This window comes from Xiphophorus hellerii, chromosome 3, assembly GCF_003331165.1.
Source record: "Xiphophorus hellerii strain 12219 chromosome 3, Xiphophorus_hellerii-4.1, whole genome shotgun sequence".
In the NCBI taxonomy this organism is placed as follows: Eukaryota; Metazoa; Chordata; class Actinopteri; order Cyprinodontiformes; family Poeciliidae; genus Xiphophorus; species Xiphophorus hellerii.
Genome location: NC_045674.1, coordinates 14,761,172 through 14,777,569, shown reverse-complemented (window position 1 = coordinate 14,777,569; position 16,398 = coordinate 14,761,172). Strand labels below are relative to the sequence as shown.

The window sequence follows — 16,398 nt, the reverse complement described above, 5'->3', positions numbered from 1 at the left end:
GATGATGATAGCTATTAAGACAGCAGCTGTGGAAGAAAATCCGCAAAGATTAAGGATAAACGTATTCTTTTAATTTTAACAAATTAAAATTCTTTAAATTTTTTGACTGGAAGTGATATCATTTGGAGCGCTTTTTTTTTTTGACAAGCAGCACCGCCCACCTCGGGTGCCCCGGCAACCACAGCATGCGCTACTCTTTGTAGCCAACCCTTCGCGTTAGCAACAAGCTAGTTTAAAATTTGCAATCGACAGGATGGAAAGCGGTGATGGGTGAGTGTTTTTTAATTAGCCTTTCATTAGTTGTTTGAGTTCAGTGTGTGTCACGTTTGTGAGAACAGTTGCAAGCTATAGAATACTATTTATTTTGCAGGCAGCCGCCGCATCCTGTCCGAAATATAAACACATTTCATTGCTCATGCTAGGCTAACCAGCTAGCATGCTCTTGAATCTTGGTTGCTGCTAAACAAAACACTTAGAAGTTGTGATTTCTTGAATTGATACGCTGACTTAAATAACTTTATTTTGCAAGTCTGCACATTTTGTACATTATAAACAAAATAGTCGCAATATATTACTAGTGTATTTTGTTTCTACTGTACTTCTCAGATGTTTACTAAGAAGATAATCATATTGCCTAATCAGTCAAAGCTGTTTTGCGTTTGTTTCTTGACTTTCTGACTAAACCTTCTACAGTTTCTATGAATGAGCGAGTTACAAACACCTACCGTTCATAGACGGGCTGCCGATCAGCAGAAAGAAAACCTTTTTGTTTATCTGCTTGACCAAACTGAGCATGGGATCTGCTGCAGCCTTTCCTGCTAACGGTCGCATTATTTTGCATGGACTTATTATTTTTTTAACTTGATTTTATCTGGAGGATATCTAGGGGGAAACTCAGAAAGGGAAAATTCCTGTAAGATCTTCCCGCAGTTAAGTGCTCTCTAGAAAAATACGGAGTGTAAATCGAGTGTTTTTATGGGTACTTATGAAAACGGAAAAAAAAAGAAAAAAGTTTGTATTTCATATTTTTATACTCGGCTGTTATACTTTTCAAAGCTGATTTTGTGGCAAAGATTGACCGAGGCGCTATTATTTCATCTTTTTTACAGACGGGTGCATTTATGCTCCAACAAATAATGCACAAATATTCCATGTCATGTTTACATAGCAACCTATAATTTATTTTTATCCCATCTATCCATCTATATGTCTATTGAAGTCTCTATAAAGATGTAGGAAGTATAAACTCTGTGATACTGTTATTCTTGTATTGCTTTTAGTAATAGTGTTTTAAAGTAAAAATATATAACTCAAAACTTCAACAGCATTCTGAGATCTTCCTAAAATACAACAATTAAGCTGTTGCTCCCTTACAACATGTTGTGTTTTCTAATATTGCATTCAGTGTGTTTATTATCTCACTCAGATTTGGATGAATAAGCAGGTTCAGTCATTTAAATGGTAGATTTCCTAATAAAATTATATTATTAAGCAATATTTTTATAGTAACGTGATTGTGCTTGATATAGTCACCAATCTGACCTCTATTTCTTACGCTGATTAAATTTTTTAAGTCATATTCAAGCTGTGTTATACACATGAATTTAACCATTTATCAAGCATTTTATTTGTTGTTTAATTTTAGAGTTTTAAAAAATTGTGCATTTCAAGATATAGTTCAGGCATTTTATAAGTAAATTTTTTACCCTATTTTCATTGATTGCGGCTCTTAATCCCATACGTTCCACTTGACTCTGAAGAATTATGACAGATTAACTGTGAGCAACATTTATTAGAGGCACATGATCCCATTTCTTTGCATTAGACTATTAAAAATGATATAAATTTCTCCCGACTGACGGCTCAATTTTGTGCCAGACTTTCCTGGGAACAAAATCGTCACCTTCACTTCCCAGAATCATAATTTGTTATGGTTCTGGAAACCATAACACCTCTCTCGGTCATTCAAAAATCATATAAGCCCAAGTAAGTGTTGAGTCTGTCTGCTGATGGATGAAAGACATAAAGTGCGATGCTCATCTGCTGGCTGTGTCCCCTCCTCAGAATGGAGGTCGACGACTGGGACCCCAGTCTGGAGGACGAGTTGGGAGTTTCACTGGATGACCTGAAGAAATGGATTGAGGAGGCTGTGGAGCAGAACGAGGCTGTGAAGAAGAAAAAAGCCCAGTTGATAGAGCTCGAGGAATGGGTGGAACAGAAAGAGAAAGAAGAGGCGAAAACAGAGAAACTTCTCAACGATGCAAACCAGTATGGAAGATGTTGCTTTTTTGGGTTAAGTGGTGTTTTTTTGCCATGTGCTCATTTTGTCTCTCTGATTCTTCAGGTCCGTATTGGAGTGTGAGAAGCTGGTGAGGGCAGCGTATGAAAACAACGGCCTCGTCTACCGAGAGAGCAGCTCAGAGGATGAAGGAGGTGTCGGAGGAGGAGGGCTCCCCTCTGAAGTCATCGAGATTGATGATGACGACGACGATGACGTCATAGCTGTAGGATGTTGTAAGTCGCAGTTTTCTTCTGAGTTGCTGTCAGTGCTGCAGTAGCTGAAAATGCTAACATGCTTATTTTATCTCTCACTTCTGTTCTCCACCATCAGTGGTTCCTCCAAAGACACAAACGCCATCTAAGGACCCAACAGTGAGAGCAGTCAGCCGCGGCTTTTCCTCTTCTGATGATCAAGTGTTGATGACGAATGATTAATTAGATTATCTGTAAAACACAGTCTTTGGCCGTGAAATTAATATTTCCACCTCCAAAAATAATTGTACACATAGCATCGTTTTCTGAAAGGTTTTCATCCACATCAACTCTCACAATCTGGTCCTGAGTGTTGTATTAAATATGCCAAACCTATAGGGGCAGTGTAGCGCTAAGCTAAAACTTGTCAACCAATCAGATTCCTTCAAAACAACCAAAACTTCCTGTTAGGAATTAAACTTGGTGCCAGAAGGTTTGTGTGGTCTGAAAAACAATAAATGTTTGAAAATGTACATATTTCTAAGAACAAGCCATTTTGTCAACAGGATATTTATCCATTTTACCTCTAATATAGTTTTATATAAATTTGAAAAAACTTGTTTTTATGAATGAAATAAAAAAAAAAGTAGAATAATTTATATTAATTAAAATAAATATTTATAGCAAAGGATTATGTGTATATTTTTATAGAGTACAACATTTTAAAATATAATTCTAAAATATGTCTTTACTACAAGTGTGTGAATTGGTAACATAATTTTGAAAAATTAATAAATGGAAAATGTAACAAATAATAGAAGAAAAAAATGCACTTGAGTTACTAGGACGTAAACAAAAATAATCTCCTGCACCATTCCATATAACAATTAAGGCACCAATGGTAAATAATACTCAGCCGTAAACATTAACCAAGGCTCAAAAAGAAATGAAGAAGAAATTAGCTCACTGTGATCATCCTCATCCTGTTTTCCACAGCATGAATTGTCTTATAATGTTCCACTAAAACCTGAAGTCCACATTGTTTCCAGCTGTTCTGATTTTTGCTGCCTGCTCTTTCATCACCAGTTAAATGAAGCCTCTGCAGTTCTGCAGAAAACCACCCAGCAGGTCCAGAAGTTGGTCCAAATAGTCGCCAAGCCTTCTTCTGTTTCTCCATTGATACGAACAGCAGTGCAATCTGTAGTTCAGCCAGGTGAGCACACGTAAAGCTTCTTGCTTTGTGGAGCTGTTATTGATACTAATGTGGGGATTTTTTTATTTATTTTATCTTCCAGGAGTTCAGAGCCCGACACCAGCAATATTTGTATCACAAGCTCCGTCTCATCAGACGATGACGCAGACGCAGCCAAACCCCAACATAAAAGAAGACGAGCTCAAAGTGGGGATGAACATCCTGGGAAAGAAACGCACCAAGACATGGCATAAAGGCAACCTGGTGGCAATTAACTCTGTTGGTGTGTTTCTTTTAAACTCATTATAAGCATCACCTGTATCACAATGTTTTACATAACTTTTGCTTTTTGCTCTGTTGGATTGTTTTGATAATCTCTTTGTTTCCAGGAAATGGTATATTTAAGTACAAGGTGAGGTTTGATAAAGGCAAGAGTCTGCTGTCTGGAAATCATGTGGCGTTTGACTACAACCCCACCCTGGAGAGCTTGTACGTTGGGGCTCGTGTCGTCGCTAAGTACAAAGACGGAAACTTGGTGTGGCTGTACGCTGGAATCGTAGCAGAGATGCCGAACAACAAGAACCGCATGAGGTATAAATTTTATTTATTGTCATATCACACAGATTAAGAAGAATTTATAGGTTTACATTGGCAAGAAGTTGGTAATTATTCTGATCCTGTATGTCCGGTTGTTATTTACAATGATCTCTTTTGCTATTCTTATTATGCTTTTATGCTTATTATGCCTAGATTTTTTTGTCTTCTTCTGAGTTAATTTGTAACCATTTTATCTATATAAAATTATTTATTTGTTGGCTCCTTAGCACAGTATATTGAACAGCCACATTAATATTCTAACATGGTTTTAATTACAAAGTTTTCTACAATTAGTCCTTTATAAGCAGAAAAGTGGTGTTAACAAATTATGTATGCACATGTTTTCTCTGTCCTACTGATTGCTTGTTTTCTTGCTTGTAAATACCTACTTGAAATAAATAAATCAAATAAAAAATGTGGACGTTTCCAAAAGTTATAATTTTAAGTTCAATAGCATACAACATTTGTGTTTTAGGTTTCTGATCTTCTTTGACGACGGCTACGCTTCATATGTGATCCTTCCTGAACTGTATCCGGTTTGCAGACCATGTAGGATTTAACTTCTGTCTTTGATAAAACATTAAAATAACATGCAGGAAAAGAGATAAATGAAGAAGTTTTTCTGTTTCTTTGTGTAGTAAAACGAACTTGGGAAGACATAGAGGATGCATCTTGTCGGGACTTCATCGAGGAGTACATCTCCGCCTATCCCAGCAGGCCGATGGTGCTCCTAAAGGTCGGCCAGATAATCAAGACAGAGTGGGAGGGGACCTGGTGGAAGAGCAAAGTGGAGGAAGTGGACAGCAGCTTGGTCAAAATCCTCTTTCTGGTTCGTACGAGCCACTCATCCGAATTCAAATACCATTTTTCAGAGCTTTCAGGTCAACAGTTGCATTAATACTTCTTACAAAGATGTGGCACTTTAATCTTGGAGAGTGTTTTAAAACAATTTCCTGTGTTGTCTTGGTGTTGAGAAGGACGATAAGAGGAGCGAATGGATTTACAGAGGATCCACCAGGTTGGAGCCCATGTTCAATCTGAAACTGGCTTCAGCAAACACACAAGAAAAGAAGCTAGCTGGCCACCAGAGGACAAGGCCAAACATGGGTAACTGGACACAGACTAGCATTCACACAGATTTGCAACATTAAAACCTTGTATTGAACCTTGTCAAAGCCTGACTTAATCAGAAAATCCCCCTGGTTCTGTCAGCCAGAACTGGTTGGGTTTGAGCCTTTTTTATTAGGACTATCATAAAGTTTAAAGCATTAATGATCTATTTAGTGACTATAACTTTGTTTTGTTTTGTTTTTTAACAAATAGTCTTCTAAAACTGTAATTAATAATAGTTTAAATAGTATTTTGATCAATAATTACTACATGCTCTTTTTTGGGGAAGAAAGTTGGATCTTTAATGGAGAATTTCACTCTGTCTGTCACTACTTCTACACTGTCTGTTGCTACTTTCTCCAATCTTTAGGAGCATTAAGGAGTAAAGGCCCAGTCGTTCAGTACACTGGCGTCGAACACGTCGGAGCTTCTCCTGCCAAACCTCCTCAAACGACACAGAGTCAGCCGCCAGCGACGACACTGATCCAGCAGCTTCAGCAGCGCCCGCAGCCCCAGCTCATCCAGCAGGTCCAGCCATCCCTGCAAACCCAGCAGCCACAAACTCAACAAACCCAGCAAACCCCTCAGCCCTCACCGGCTGCCCAGCTTCAACGCATTGAGTAAGTATCAGAGCTGAAACGCTTAATTGCATTATTGAAATATTGTGTGGATTATACAGATTTTAAAAAAATATCCATTCACTGAAAGAACAACTCAGAGCAGTAATTAACCTAAAACTATACCAAAACATTTTGCATTTAAGATAAAAAAATTTATTTTGGCTGTAAATATGTTCTACCCAAAATTCCTCCAGTGGCATTAGGCTTTACCTAATTAAAATTATGTTAAAAAAAATCACATTTTTAATCAGTCCAAAAAACAATCACTATATCAGTCCTACACTACATTGAAGTTAGGTTAAAGTGGAATAGCTGAGCTCTTCACACGTTGATGTCAAAATTATTGTTTTGACTGAAGCATCCTTTGCTACAAATGACGTAGCATACACTATAGAAATGCTTTTCTATTGCATTTTAGGCAATAAGACATTTACTTTCAAATTTAAAGAAGGAATTATTTGTTTTTTTTGCATCTTTTAATGTTTGCATGAAAGCCTGTAATAAGAACAGGTAAGTAATGATCATCATCCAGAGTTTCTAGCATGTTTCGCTTTTTGTCAGGGTATAACGATTACAGCTTCCTGGGAAGCTAACCTACGCTTTCATGCTCGAGTTGTCAAAAATAAACAATATATTTTTTTTTCCTTTTGTTTTATCACCTCAAGAAATAAACATCAGATGGCAAAGAAGAGCACGTCTAATTTCATCCCTGGTGTCGGCGGGACGCATGCCTCCAAGATCTTGCAGGCTGCGTCTGCTAATGCCAGCAACCTCTTAGTGTAAGTTCACAGTTTTACACAATTAAATTCAGTAAACACAACCAAGAAAGTAACTAATAAAGCTACTCAGATTCTGTTTTTTGATAGAAAATTAGCACTACATAGTATATTTTTTTATTTTCAATGCAGACACAATGTTTGGTAAAGCTCCATTTTTGTACTGCTGTCATCTTGTGCTTAAGTCTGTCGTACTAACAAAATTTGGTGGATGATAAATTGTTCCAGAAGTGCTATTACAATAAACGATAACATTGTTCTTTTGAGGCACTTTTCTTTTTTTTTTTTTTTTTTTTTTTTTTTTTTTTTTTTTTTTTGTAACCCCTCCAGGGGGTCTTTTTTGTGGGCTCTAGTGTCCCTTTTCATGAAGTAGGCTGACAGGAAAGGGGGAGGGAGAGGGGGGAAGACATGCGGTAAATGTCGCCGGGTCCGGGAGTCGAACCCGCGACAGCCGCGTCGAGGACTTGAGGCCTCCAAATGTGGGTCGCGCTAACCCCTACGCCACCACGGCACGCCCTTGAGGCACTTTTCAAGTAATATATTTGTAATAATCCAGGAATACATTCTCAGCCTTAAAGTTTTATTAACATTTAGCACTGGAACGAGGAAAATGTTTTAAATATCCAAAATAAATAATCAGAACAACAGAAACAACAGATAAAATGAATTAAGTCTCTGTAAACAAAATTGTCCCATCAGAAAAAAAAAAAAAGGTTTTGTTGAGACCAAAGCACCAGACTGAAGACTTTTGTCAAACAGCTTTTGGTAGGAAAAGAGAGGAAAGATAAAAACGATAAATCATGCAAGTGGAAATTGTTGAGGTAAATTTAATTTATCATGCAATTATTTGATTTATTGGTTATTGTGACTCAAAGACCGACTCTGACCAGCAGAGCAGGAGTTTAAATTAGATAAATTAGCTAATCAACCATCCGTGTTCAGCGGAGAGCTCGTTAACAATCGCAAAATAAATATCAAGCCTGAAAACCTAATATCGTAACGGACTGAATGTTTTGATTTCAACGAAATCTCTGATCGGCTTGAGCAGCTCAGGCGGTTGCCAAGGCAACGGTTGTTTTACCTTTGTTTACCAGTGGCGCATTACAGCCTCTGTAATTTCTGAACGTTCAATAAACGACAAAACTGGACTAATTACCTCCTTCGTTTGCGAGTATGCATCATTTACAACATACATCAAATAGGACAAATATATTTTATTAAGTATTTAACAAATGGCTCCTACCGCCATAATTATGTGAGATTAAATTAATTGTCTTATATATTAAAAAAAAAAAAAAACTATTTTGGTGTTCTCTGGCATATTGCTTTGAGCTCAGACCTTTATTGGTTTTTCCTCTATCAAACATGTCTGCTGTTTATTTTCATCTCTTATTTAGTGGAAATATTGAGACTTTCTCTAAAATGACAAGCTTTTACAACCTGCTTTGTGACATTGAAATAAATTCCAGTCCAACATCTGGTTTGAGGTGATTCATCTGGAACCTGTTGGAGGAAAAATATCCCAACTTCAGAAGATGTGCTTTAACCTAACAGAGCTGTGTGGTTCCTCCTGTTATTCTGTAGTTTCTCAAATTAAGGTAACCAAAAAAAAAAGTTCAGATCTACCATAACTGACTGACACCTGCTGGCCTCAGGTTTGCAATCAGCTTCTGACAGAGAAACCAGTAACCTCCTCCCAGTGTCAGAATCTCACTGAGGAAGAAACTGGGTTAGGCTTTCTATCACTTTAGTATGTCTGCTATAACTGATGTATATTTGCATAAGTCAACAGAGTTTAATTTGCAATTTTTATATGTTCGTAAGATGTGGTGAGAGAAGAAGTAGATCTTAGTCTCAAAAGGTTTGGGCACCCCTGCACAAGAGGATCAATAAATATAAGTACATTTGAAAATATGATTGAATTCAGGTGTGCAGCTTAGTGACATAAATCTCACTTCTTTAAGTCAGTGGAGTCCCAAAGAAACCTATTTCAAATGGGAATGTTTGTCAAGAGAAATGTTTGTGTTTGTAGCACCATGCATTCATAGCTGTAAAGTTAAATAAAAAAGAAGCAAAAAAAGTTTTTTAATCATAATTTTTATAATTACCACAATATTAAAACAATGTATCGTAATAAAATTGTAAGTCCATATCGCCCAATGGCCATTTTAATGTTTTGACCATTTTAGTTTTATATCTCGTTTCCATTAGTATGAGATATAAAACCCGTTATGATGAAAAACCTTCTGGTTTTGAAAAGATGTTGCTCCTGAATTTATTTCCTGTCTCTGACAATTTAACGCTTCCATACAAAAGTTTCCTGCAAGAACATAAAAACTTTTTATTTTTAAGATGAGACTTACAGAATTCTTACATACTGTAAGTCTCAGTGACCTCAGGAAAGGACGAAACAACTCCGTTCTGTATTTTCATTGATTTAAGTGTTTTAAATATCTTTGCGTAGCTTCTTTGCTTACAATTGTTTTATTTATGAAGAAACAGTTTTAACTTTCAAAGTTAGCTGAATCAAATTCAGTTTTTTGTCAGTTTTTAATGTTTTAAATCCACAGTGGAAAAGTGCAGAGCACCCCGAGTACACCCACGTCCTCCTTCATTCCTCCGTATCAGAGACAGACGTCCGCCCTGGTGTCTCCTCCTTCCATCGTCACGCATGCGATGGCCACCATCCCTCAGCAGCCGTCCTACAGAGCCCCGACGGACCGCATCTTCTACCTGGCTCACACCTGTCAGCCTGCGTGTCTGAACCGCGTTCGACCAGCAAAATCAGACCTGCACAGAGGAAAGAACCCTCTCCTCACGCCGCTGCTCTACGATTTCAGACGCATGACGGGACGACGCAAAGTCAACCGTAAAGTACGCGCAATCTTTCAAGTCGTATAAAAATTCTGCTTGTGTGAATGAATTTAGTCTTAAAACGACGTTTTCTTTATGTTCGACCTTCAGATGTCCTTCCATGTTATCTACAAGGCTCCGTGTGGACTTTGTCTGCGTAACATGGGGGAGATCCAGAACTACCTCTTCCAGACCCGCTGTGACTTTATATTCTTAGAGATGTTCTGTCTCGACCCGTATGTCTTGGTGGACCGGCCTTTCCAGCCACAAAGGCCCTTCTATTACATTCTAGACATCACTAGTGGGAAGGAGGACATCCCTCTGTCCTGCGTCAATGAGATTGATACCACTCCACCACCTAATGTAAAATACAGTAAGGATCAAAACCATTTTCTACCAAATGTGGGATTATTTCATATTTTTATTCAGTTTTATTCTTCCTTTGGTCAGTCGTTCACATTCCTAAATCTTTCTTTCAGCCTAATTTTTCCCTGTGCAATTTATTTAACATGGACACATTTTCTCCAAAATCTTCAGTATGAAAATATTCAGCTTCAATAACGACTAATTTATTTTCAGGCATTTCACTCATCTTCCCAAGTGTGTAATGGAAATCTTTAAATAAAATATTAGTAAAAGAAAACGAAGTTTTTCTAAGTACTAAGAAGAAATATGTCAGCTTCTTAAATTGGGAAAATAATCTAATTTACTTTGGTGCATCCAAGATATATCATTAGATGCAATGGTATACCATAACTCATTTTCATTTTGGGCCATATCAAAAATCCGAATGTTTTTAAAGGGCCAGACTGTGTTAAAACCATTCAATTGCTGAAATATCAATAAATAGCTGTTTCAGCATTCAATAAGTGTTTCTTAAAATTAAATAATATTGAAAATCTTTTCAAACTGATCAGTCCAACCAGGATTGTTTTAGTTTTTTGCAATCAAAATCAAAATGCAGTCAAGATTTTCTGGTGTTAATTTAGAAATATTTGTAAGGAATTTTTATGATATTTGCTAAAGTATGATGTTAAATGTGACTTTTTATTAATCGCCGTATTGATCACAGACTATGACTTGACATCAAGTGAGGCTGAGGCAGCAGTCACTTAAACTCAAAGTTTTGGGAAAAAATTTCAGTAAAATAAAAAAAAAAATGTGCAGATCTGTTGACTTTTGTGAATTTTTCAGATTTGTGAAAAACTGGAGGGACTTATTGATATAATTTTGAGTCTGAAGGGCCACATTAAAATCTCTGGTGGGCCAGATTTGGCCCCCGGGCCTTGAGTTTAACAAATGTGACCAAAAATGATAAATGTTTTAAGATAAATTAAGAAAATCAAGTTTCTCTTATTTTTCTCTCTCTCTTTTTTTTATTTTTTATGTGAGAGCAAAGTTTAGCAAGTCTTTCACAATCTGTGTCAAAATTAAAATACAGCAAATTAAAAATGATTGCTAACTTGTGCGTTCAGCTGTACTTTGCTGCTGAATACAATTTGTTTTGTGATAATTTCACACCTGATAGCTGTGCCTGTAGGCCTGTCGCGATGAACGGTAAATCAATTAATCGTATGATAAATTAAAACTATCGACGTCATTTTAATTATCGGCATTATCGTCTCTTCCAGCCCTTTTCTCTTTCTGTTGATGACACCGAATGAAAAAAGGCTCAACTCCGGTGCTCTCCACTGACCCTTCCTTCCTCATTTCCTTAGTGTAAAGCCCAGCGCACATGACACGATCTTAGAGCTGTAGGCCGATTGTTGGCCCATTTTTAAAACCTGACAGACCACACATTGCCCGACAGAAATCCTAGGTATAACGGTTCTATCGGGTTCGGTCCTGCCGTGTGGTGTCCAACAATGGGCACAAAATAATGGCTACAAGTCCAGTGAACTAATTTTAAAACCAGGCATTAATCAATGCTTTACTCCAGTCTACCTGCAATGCATGTGGCTAATGTCAGCGTAAAGTCCTGACTGAATGAAAATCATGAGAACCTACTTACGTCACGTTAACGAAGAACAGCTGAAACGTTACCAGGTTTATCAACTGCGGTAGTAATTTCGCTCCAACTCCTCCTCTTGTCATTTCTATATTCTTTGCCTGTTGAATAAACATTAATGTTGTTTCCACATATCATCTCCAATGTCCGCTGGACTTCTGGTTGCGCCGTGTCAGCTGTTTGGGATTCCCCGACGTAATTTCCCCTCAGAAAACACGGAGGAGAATCCGCGCTTTCTGATTGGCTGCCTGTCACATTCTACAGGCTGAGTTAAAGCGCCCAGTGGAGAAAACCCCTGATTTAGATCGGAGCGCAACGAAGATCTACTGTAACACACCACACAATCTTAGAAAGACCAACGATCTAAGATTGTTGTAAGGGGAAAAATAAGAGCAAAAAATCTGTAGTGTGAATTATTGCATCAGGTAGTCGATGTGCCCATCTTCTCTATTTAAATCTAATTATTACTGAAGGGCAACATAGTATACAGACTTCATAATCTTTTGGTTGAATGCAGTATTTATTTCCACTTTGGCTTTATGTTGTTTAGTTTGTTTTTTTTCAAGTGCGTTTTTTGTTAATGGAGACTGAGAAACCATTTTATTTTTGTTTTTGGTTGTTTTGTTTATTTTGTTCATCAGCTCAAGTGTTAAGTGTTCTTTTGAAAATAAAGTGTATCTATCTTTGGCAGGAAATCGCATGCATTATTACATCATTTCCATTAAATCAGTGTAAAAAGGTCTTCAAACAATATTATCGTTTATCGCAATAATTTTTGAGACAATTAATCGTTTGCTATCGTGACAGGCCTATGTGCCTGACTCATCCTCTCCTCTCTCTACAAGGCAAGGAGCGAATCCCTGAAGACGGAGTATTTATTAACACCAGTTCAGACTTCCTGGTCGGCTGTGAATGTACCGACGGCTGTAAAGACAAGTCAGTGGAGATAATCGCCTTTATTTCAATTTGTCTGCTGCAGATAAAAACCCTGGAAATTTGTCATGGGATCTTGGTATTTCTTCTTCTTTTTAATTACAGATCCAAATGTTCCTGCCACCAGCTGACCCTGCAGGCTTCAGGCTGCACACCTGGGGGACAGATCAACCAGAGCGCTGGATATTCATACAAACGATTAGAGGAGTGCTTACCTACAGGGTCAGACATTTTCACATGCATAATTCACTCATGTCTTTCATTAACACACAGGGAAATAATAACTGAAAACTAATTTTGTCATCATGTTTAATGTGAAATTCTTTCTTTCTGCTCTTCTCTTAGGATCTATGAGTGCAACAAAAGGTGTAAATGTTGTTCTCAGATGTGCACCAACCGGCTGGTGCAGCACGGCCTGCAGGTCCGTCTGCAGCTCTTTAAGACACAGAACAAAGGCTGGGGCATTCGCTGTCTGGATGATATAGCTAAGGGATCATTTGTGTGCATTTATGCTGGTGAGAAACACGATTAGGACTGATGGGAAGACAGACACAATCAGGCTGCCATTGATGCATTCTTTCTTTTCTTCTATTTTACCAGGTAAAATCCTGACTGATGATTTCGCTGACAAAGAAGGTCTAGAGATGGGTGACGAGTATTTCGCTAACCTGGACCACATCGAGAGCGTGGAGAACTTCAAGGAAGGCTACGAGAGCGAGGCGCACTGCTCCGACAGCGAGGGCAGCGGCGTGGACGTGTCCAGAATGAAAATCCAGCCGTCCGCTTTAGTCTCCAGCAGCGCTGCGAGGAAAAAAGGTGAGTCCTAACCCAAACACATGATGTCTCGGCTGCTTTTATTTACAACATGCAGCCATTTTATCTTACATGTTTCCTCGTCCCGCAGCTCAGAGCTCCAGCTCTTCAGATGACAGCAATGACGAAGAGGAGAAAGATTCAAAAAGTGAAGATGAAAGCGACAGCTCAGACGACACTTTTGTGAAGGACAACTACTACACCCCTAGCTCTGTGTGGAGGAGTTACACGACTCGTGGTCAGGCCAAGGGCAACAAAGAAGGTACTGCAGATCCATCGCTAATGATCAAACTCAGCAGTAGTGGTGCAATATACTGCTCTGAAAAAAATGAAGAGCCAACTGCAGTGTACCTCATTGAAAACCTCATGATTATTCCACCAAATATTGATTTCTGAACTCTTCCTGAGTTACATCAGTATTGTTGTTTCTAAATGAACATGAACTTGTTTTCTTTTTTTTGCTATTTTGACCACTTATCATCTTCTGCAAATAAAAACTAAATTTTTGCTTGTAACTTCAGAGACATGTTGTCAGTAGTTCATAGAAAAAAGGAATAATGTTCATTTCACTCAAATATATACCTACAAAAAGTAAAATCAGAGAAACTGATCATTTTAAGTGGTCTCTTAAATATTTCCAGAGTTTTATATGTAAATGATTTCAATATTTTTATTTTCTTTATGGTAACACTATGTGCCCACCACACATTTGTCCTTTGCACTCTAAATATAAATTCTGTTTGTTTTTTTAAAATAAAAACTTACATTTTAGGAAAACCCCTATTGCTCACCATGTTAATTTAATTTAGAGGAAATCAACACATATTACTGAGACCTGATGATCTTACCGTGAGCAAATTGCTTTAATATTGCTAGTAGGTAATGTCTAAGATGTGGGCCATTTTCTCTCATCTTTTATTGACTCGCCTGCATTTGGTGCTTAAGGGTAATTAAAAAAGTAAATTTGGTAGAACAACTTAATTTATCACGCTTCGATAAACAGTTGTAGTACGCCAACAACATGCTAGCTAATGTTAAAACAGCGAGATGAATGCGGGTAGCCATGCTTTGCCTTATTACTGCCTGATTGTTTTGCTAAATAAAGTTAATTCTTGCTCTCCTGCTGCAGGGAGTCAGGACAGTAAAGATGGACTGAGTGTCTCAGCCAAAGGTCAGGATGATGAGAAGCCGCCCTCTATGCCAGAGGAGACGGGGAAAAGCAAAGTGGCTTCCTGGTTAACAAGCCAGGGTCTGAAGAAGGTCAGTAAAATAAAACAAATAATATTAAGCCATGAGATTATTTTACATCCTGATATGTGCAGGTGCCACATGAAACAAACTCTGAATATATATTTTATTTTGGGTGATTTTTGCTTCAATACTCTGTTCTCTCTCCAACAGGAAACTGGAGACAAGAGGTGTGCTGAAATTCTCAAACTCTCCCTAAATTTAATAGGATATTTTCATTTAAACTTTAATGTTACACAAAATTTTCCAACCATGTGGCCTGCTCATAGAATATTCTTATTCTGCAGTCAAATAAAGACAGAGCAGTCAAAGAAACAGGACGTCATGACTCTATCGGACAGCGACGATGTTCAAACCATTAGCTCCGGATCTGAAGACAACAAAGAGAGGGAGAAAGCCACTCCGGGTAAACGCAGTTAAAAAGCAAACACCACATCTTTACTCTACATGTTTCGTGACTTTCCCACACTCTTCTTCGCTGGAGCTTCTGTATCTGGCGTGACCAAGAAGCAGGTGGCAGTGAAATCCACGCGAGGCATCGCCCTGAAGAACAGCCACAGTTTGATGGTGAAACCGTCTGGGGGAGGAGTCGGGCCCAGCGCTCAGGGGAGCAAACCCGGCCACCAGGGGCAGCCTGGAGGAGGGGCAGAAAACGCTCCCAAAAACACCCGGCTGTTCTTTGACGGCGAAGAGTCCTGCTACATCATCGATGCCAAGTTGGAGGGAAATCTGGGACGTTACCTCAATGTAAGAAAATGTTCTCTGTCATTTAAAAACAGCTTTCTGTGATTCAAATTGACATGCTCTTCTGTTACCTGCATTACAGCACAGCTGCAGTCCTAACCTGTTCGTCCAGAACGTGTTTGTTGACACACACGACTTGAGATTCCCCTGGGTGGCATTCTTCGCCAGCAAGTGAGTGAGAAATGGGTTCATTTCATCATAGTGGGGATTTACAGTTTAAACATGGTCTATAAGCCCTATTGTGACATTCTAATGAGGGAGTGTTGGAAAGAGTAGGAGGTTCTTAAAGAGACAGAGGCCAATTTTATGGATATGACTGTGAAGCAAAATCAGAGTAATTTTAATTTATCTTTGATATATAAAGAAGTTTAAAAACAACTGGAGGTAAGAAAGTTTTAAGCTTTAAACATTTCCTCTAGAAAAAAATCTGGAAGCAACCAATTGTTGTAAAACTGCAAAAGTTCCCAGGTCAAGTTTTCATAGACGGTCGAACAGATAAAACATTTTGTAATGGTTGCTTCAGTTACAAGTCTAAATATTATAGATCAGAAATGCCTAATACGTGCTTTTTTTTTTTTCAACTCGTTTGCACCTTCGTTCTTCTTCATATTGTTATATTATCTGATAAGGTTCCCTTCTGTCTCTCCCGCTGTGTTGCGTTCAGGCGGATTCGGGCCGGGACAGAACTGACCTGGGATTATAACTACGAGGTGGGAAGCGTTGAAGGCAAAGAGCTGCTGTGCTGCTGCGGATCCACAGAGTGTCGTGGACGGCTGCTGTGATCCACCCGGACTTACCCCAACATCCCCCTCAACGCTGAACCCCATTTATTTTATGTTTTATTAAGTTCTAGGAATTTTATAACATCTCCTTCTTTTCGTGTGTTTATTTTTTTTTTACCAGCATGTGACTCTTAATGTCGTCCATTAAATGTTTTCTTTACCTCCGAATAAAAGTTTCTTCAGTGACCGGGGCTCCTGCCTTGTTACTCATGTATTACTGCGTGAATTATAAGTTATTTTGTGTTTTCTG

At 38.3% G+C, this 16,398-nt stretch overlaps 1 protein-coding gene across 2 annotated transcripts; it reads left to right on the top strand.

The window, feature by feature from the left end:
* The first annotated feature begins 160 nt into the window (after positions 1–160).
* Positions 161–16,334, top strand: setdb1b (SET domain bifurcated histone lysine methyltransferase 1b). Of its 2 annotated transcripts, none has more exons than XM_032558835.1 (25): positions 161–270; positions 2,065–2,268; positions 2,345–2,514; positions 2,612–2,652; positions 3,559–3,685; positions 3,768–3,947; positions 4,054–4,255; positions 4,737–4,810; positions 4,900–5,090; positions 5,239–5,368; positions 5,742–5,991; positions 6,657–6,770; positions 9,338–9,641; positions 9,732–9,993; positions 12,474–12,564; positions 12,667–12,783; positions 12,907–13,076; positions 13,162–13,377; positions 13,466–13,636; positions 14,504–14,634; positions 14,776–14,792; positions 14,910–15,028; positions 15,107–15,369; positions 15,449–15,537; positions 16,031–16,334. In XM_032558835.1, the coding sequence occupies exons 1-25, from the start codon at positions 254–256 to the stop codon at positions 16,146–16,148; spliced, it is 3,768 nt and encodes a 1,255-aa protein (XP_032414726.1). In that variant the 5' UTR covers positions 161–253; the 3' UTR covers positions 16,149–16,334. The 2 variants fall into 2 exon arrangements, with proteins under 2 accessions (XP_032414726.1, XP_032414725.1); XM_032558834.1 differs by having other exon boundaries at positions 5,236–5,368.
* The last annotated feature ends 64 nt before the right edge of the window (positions 16,335–16,398 follow it).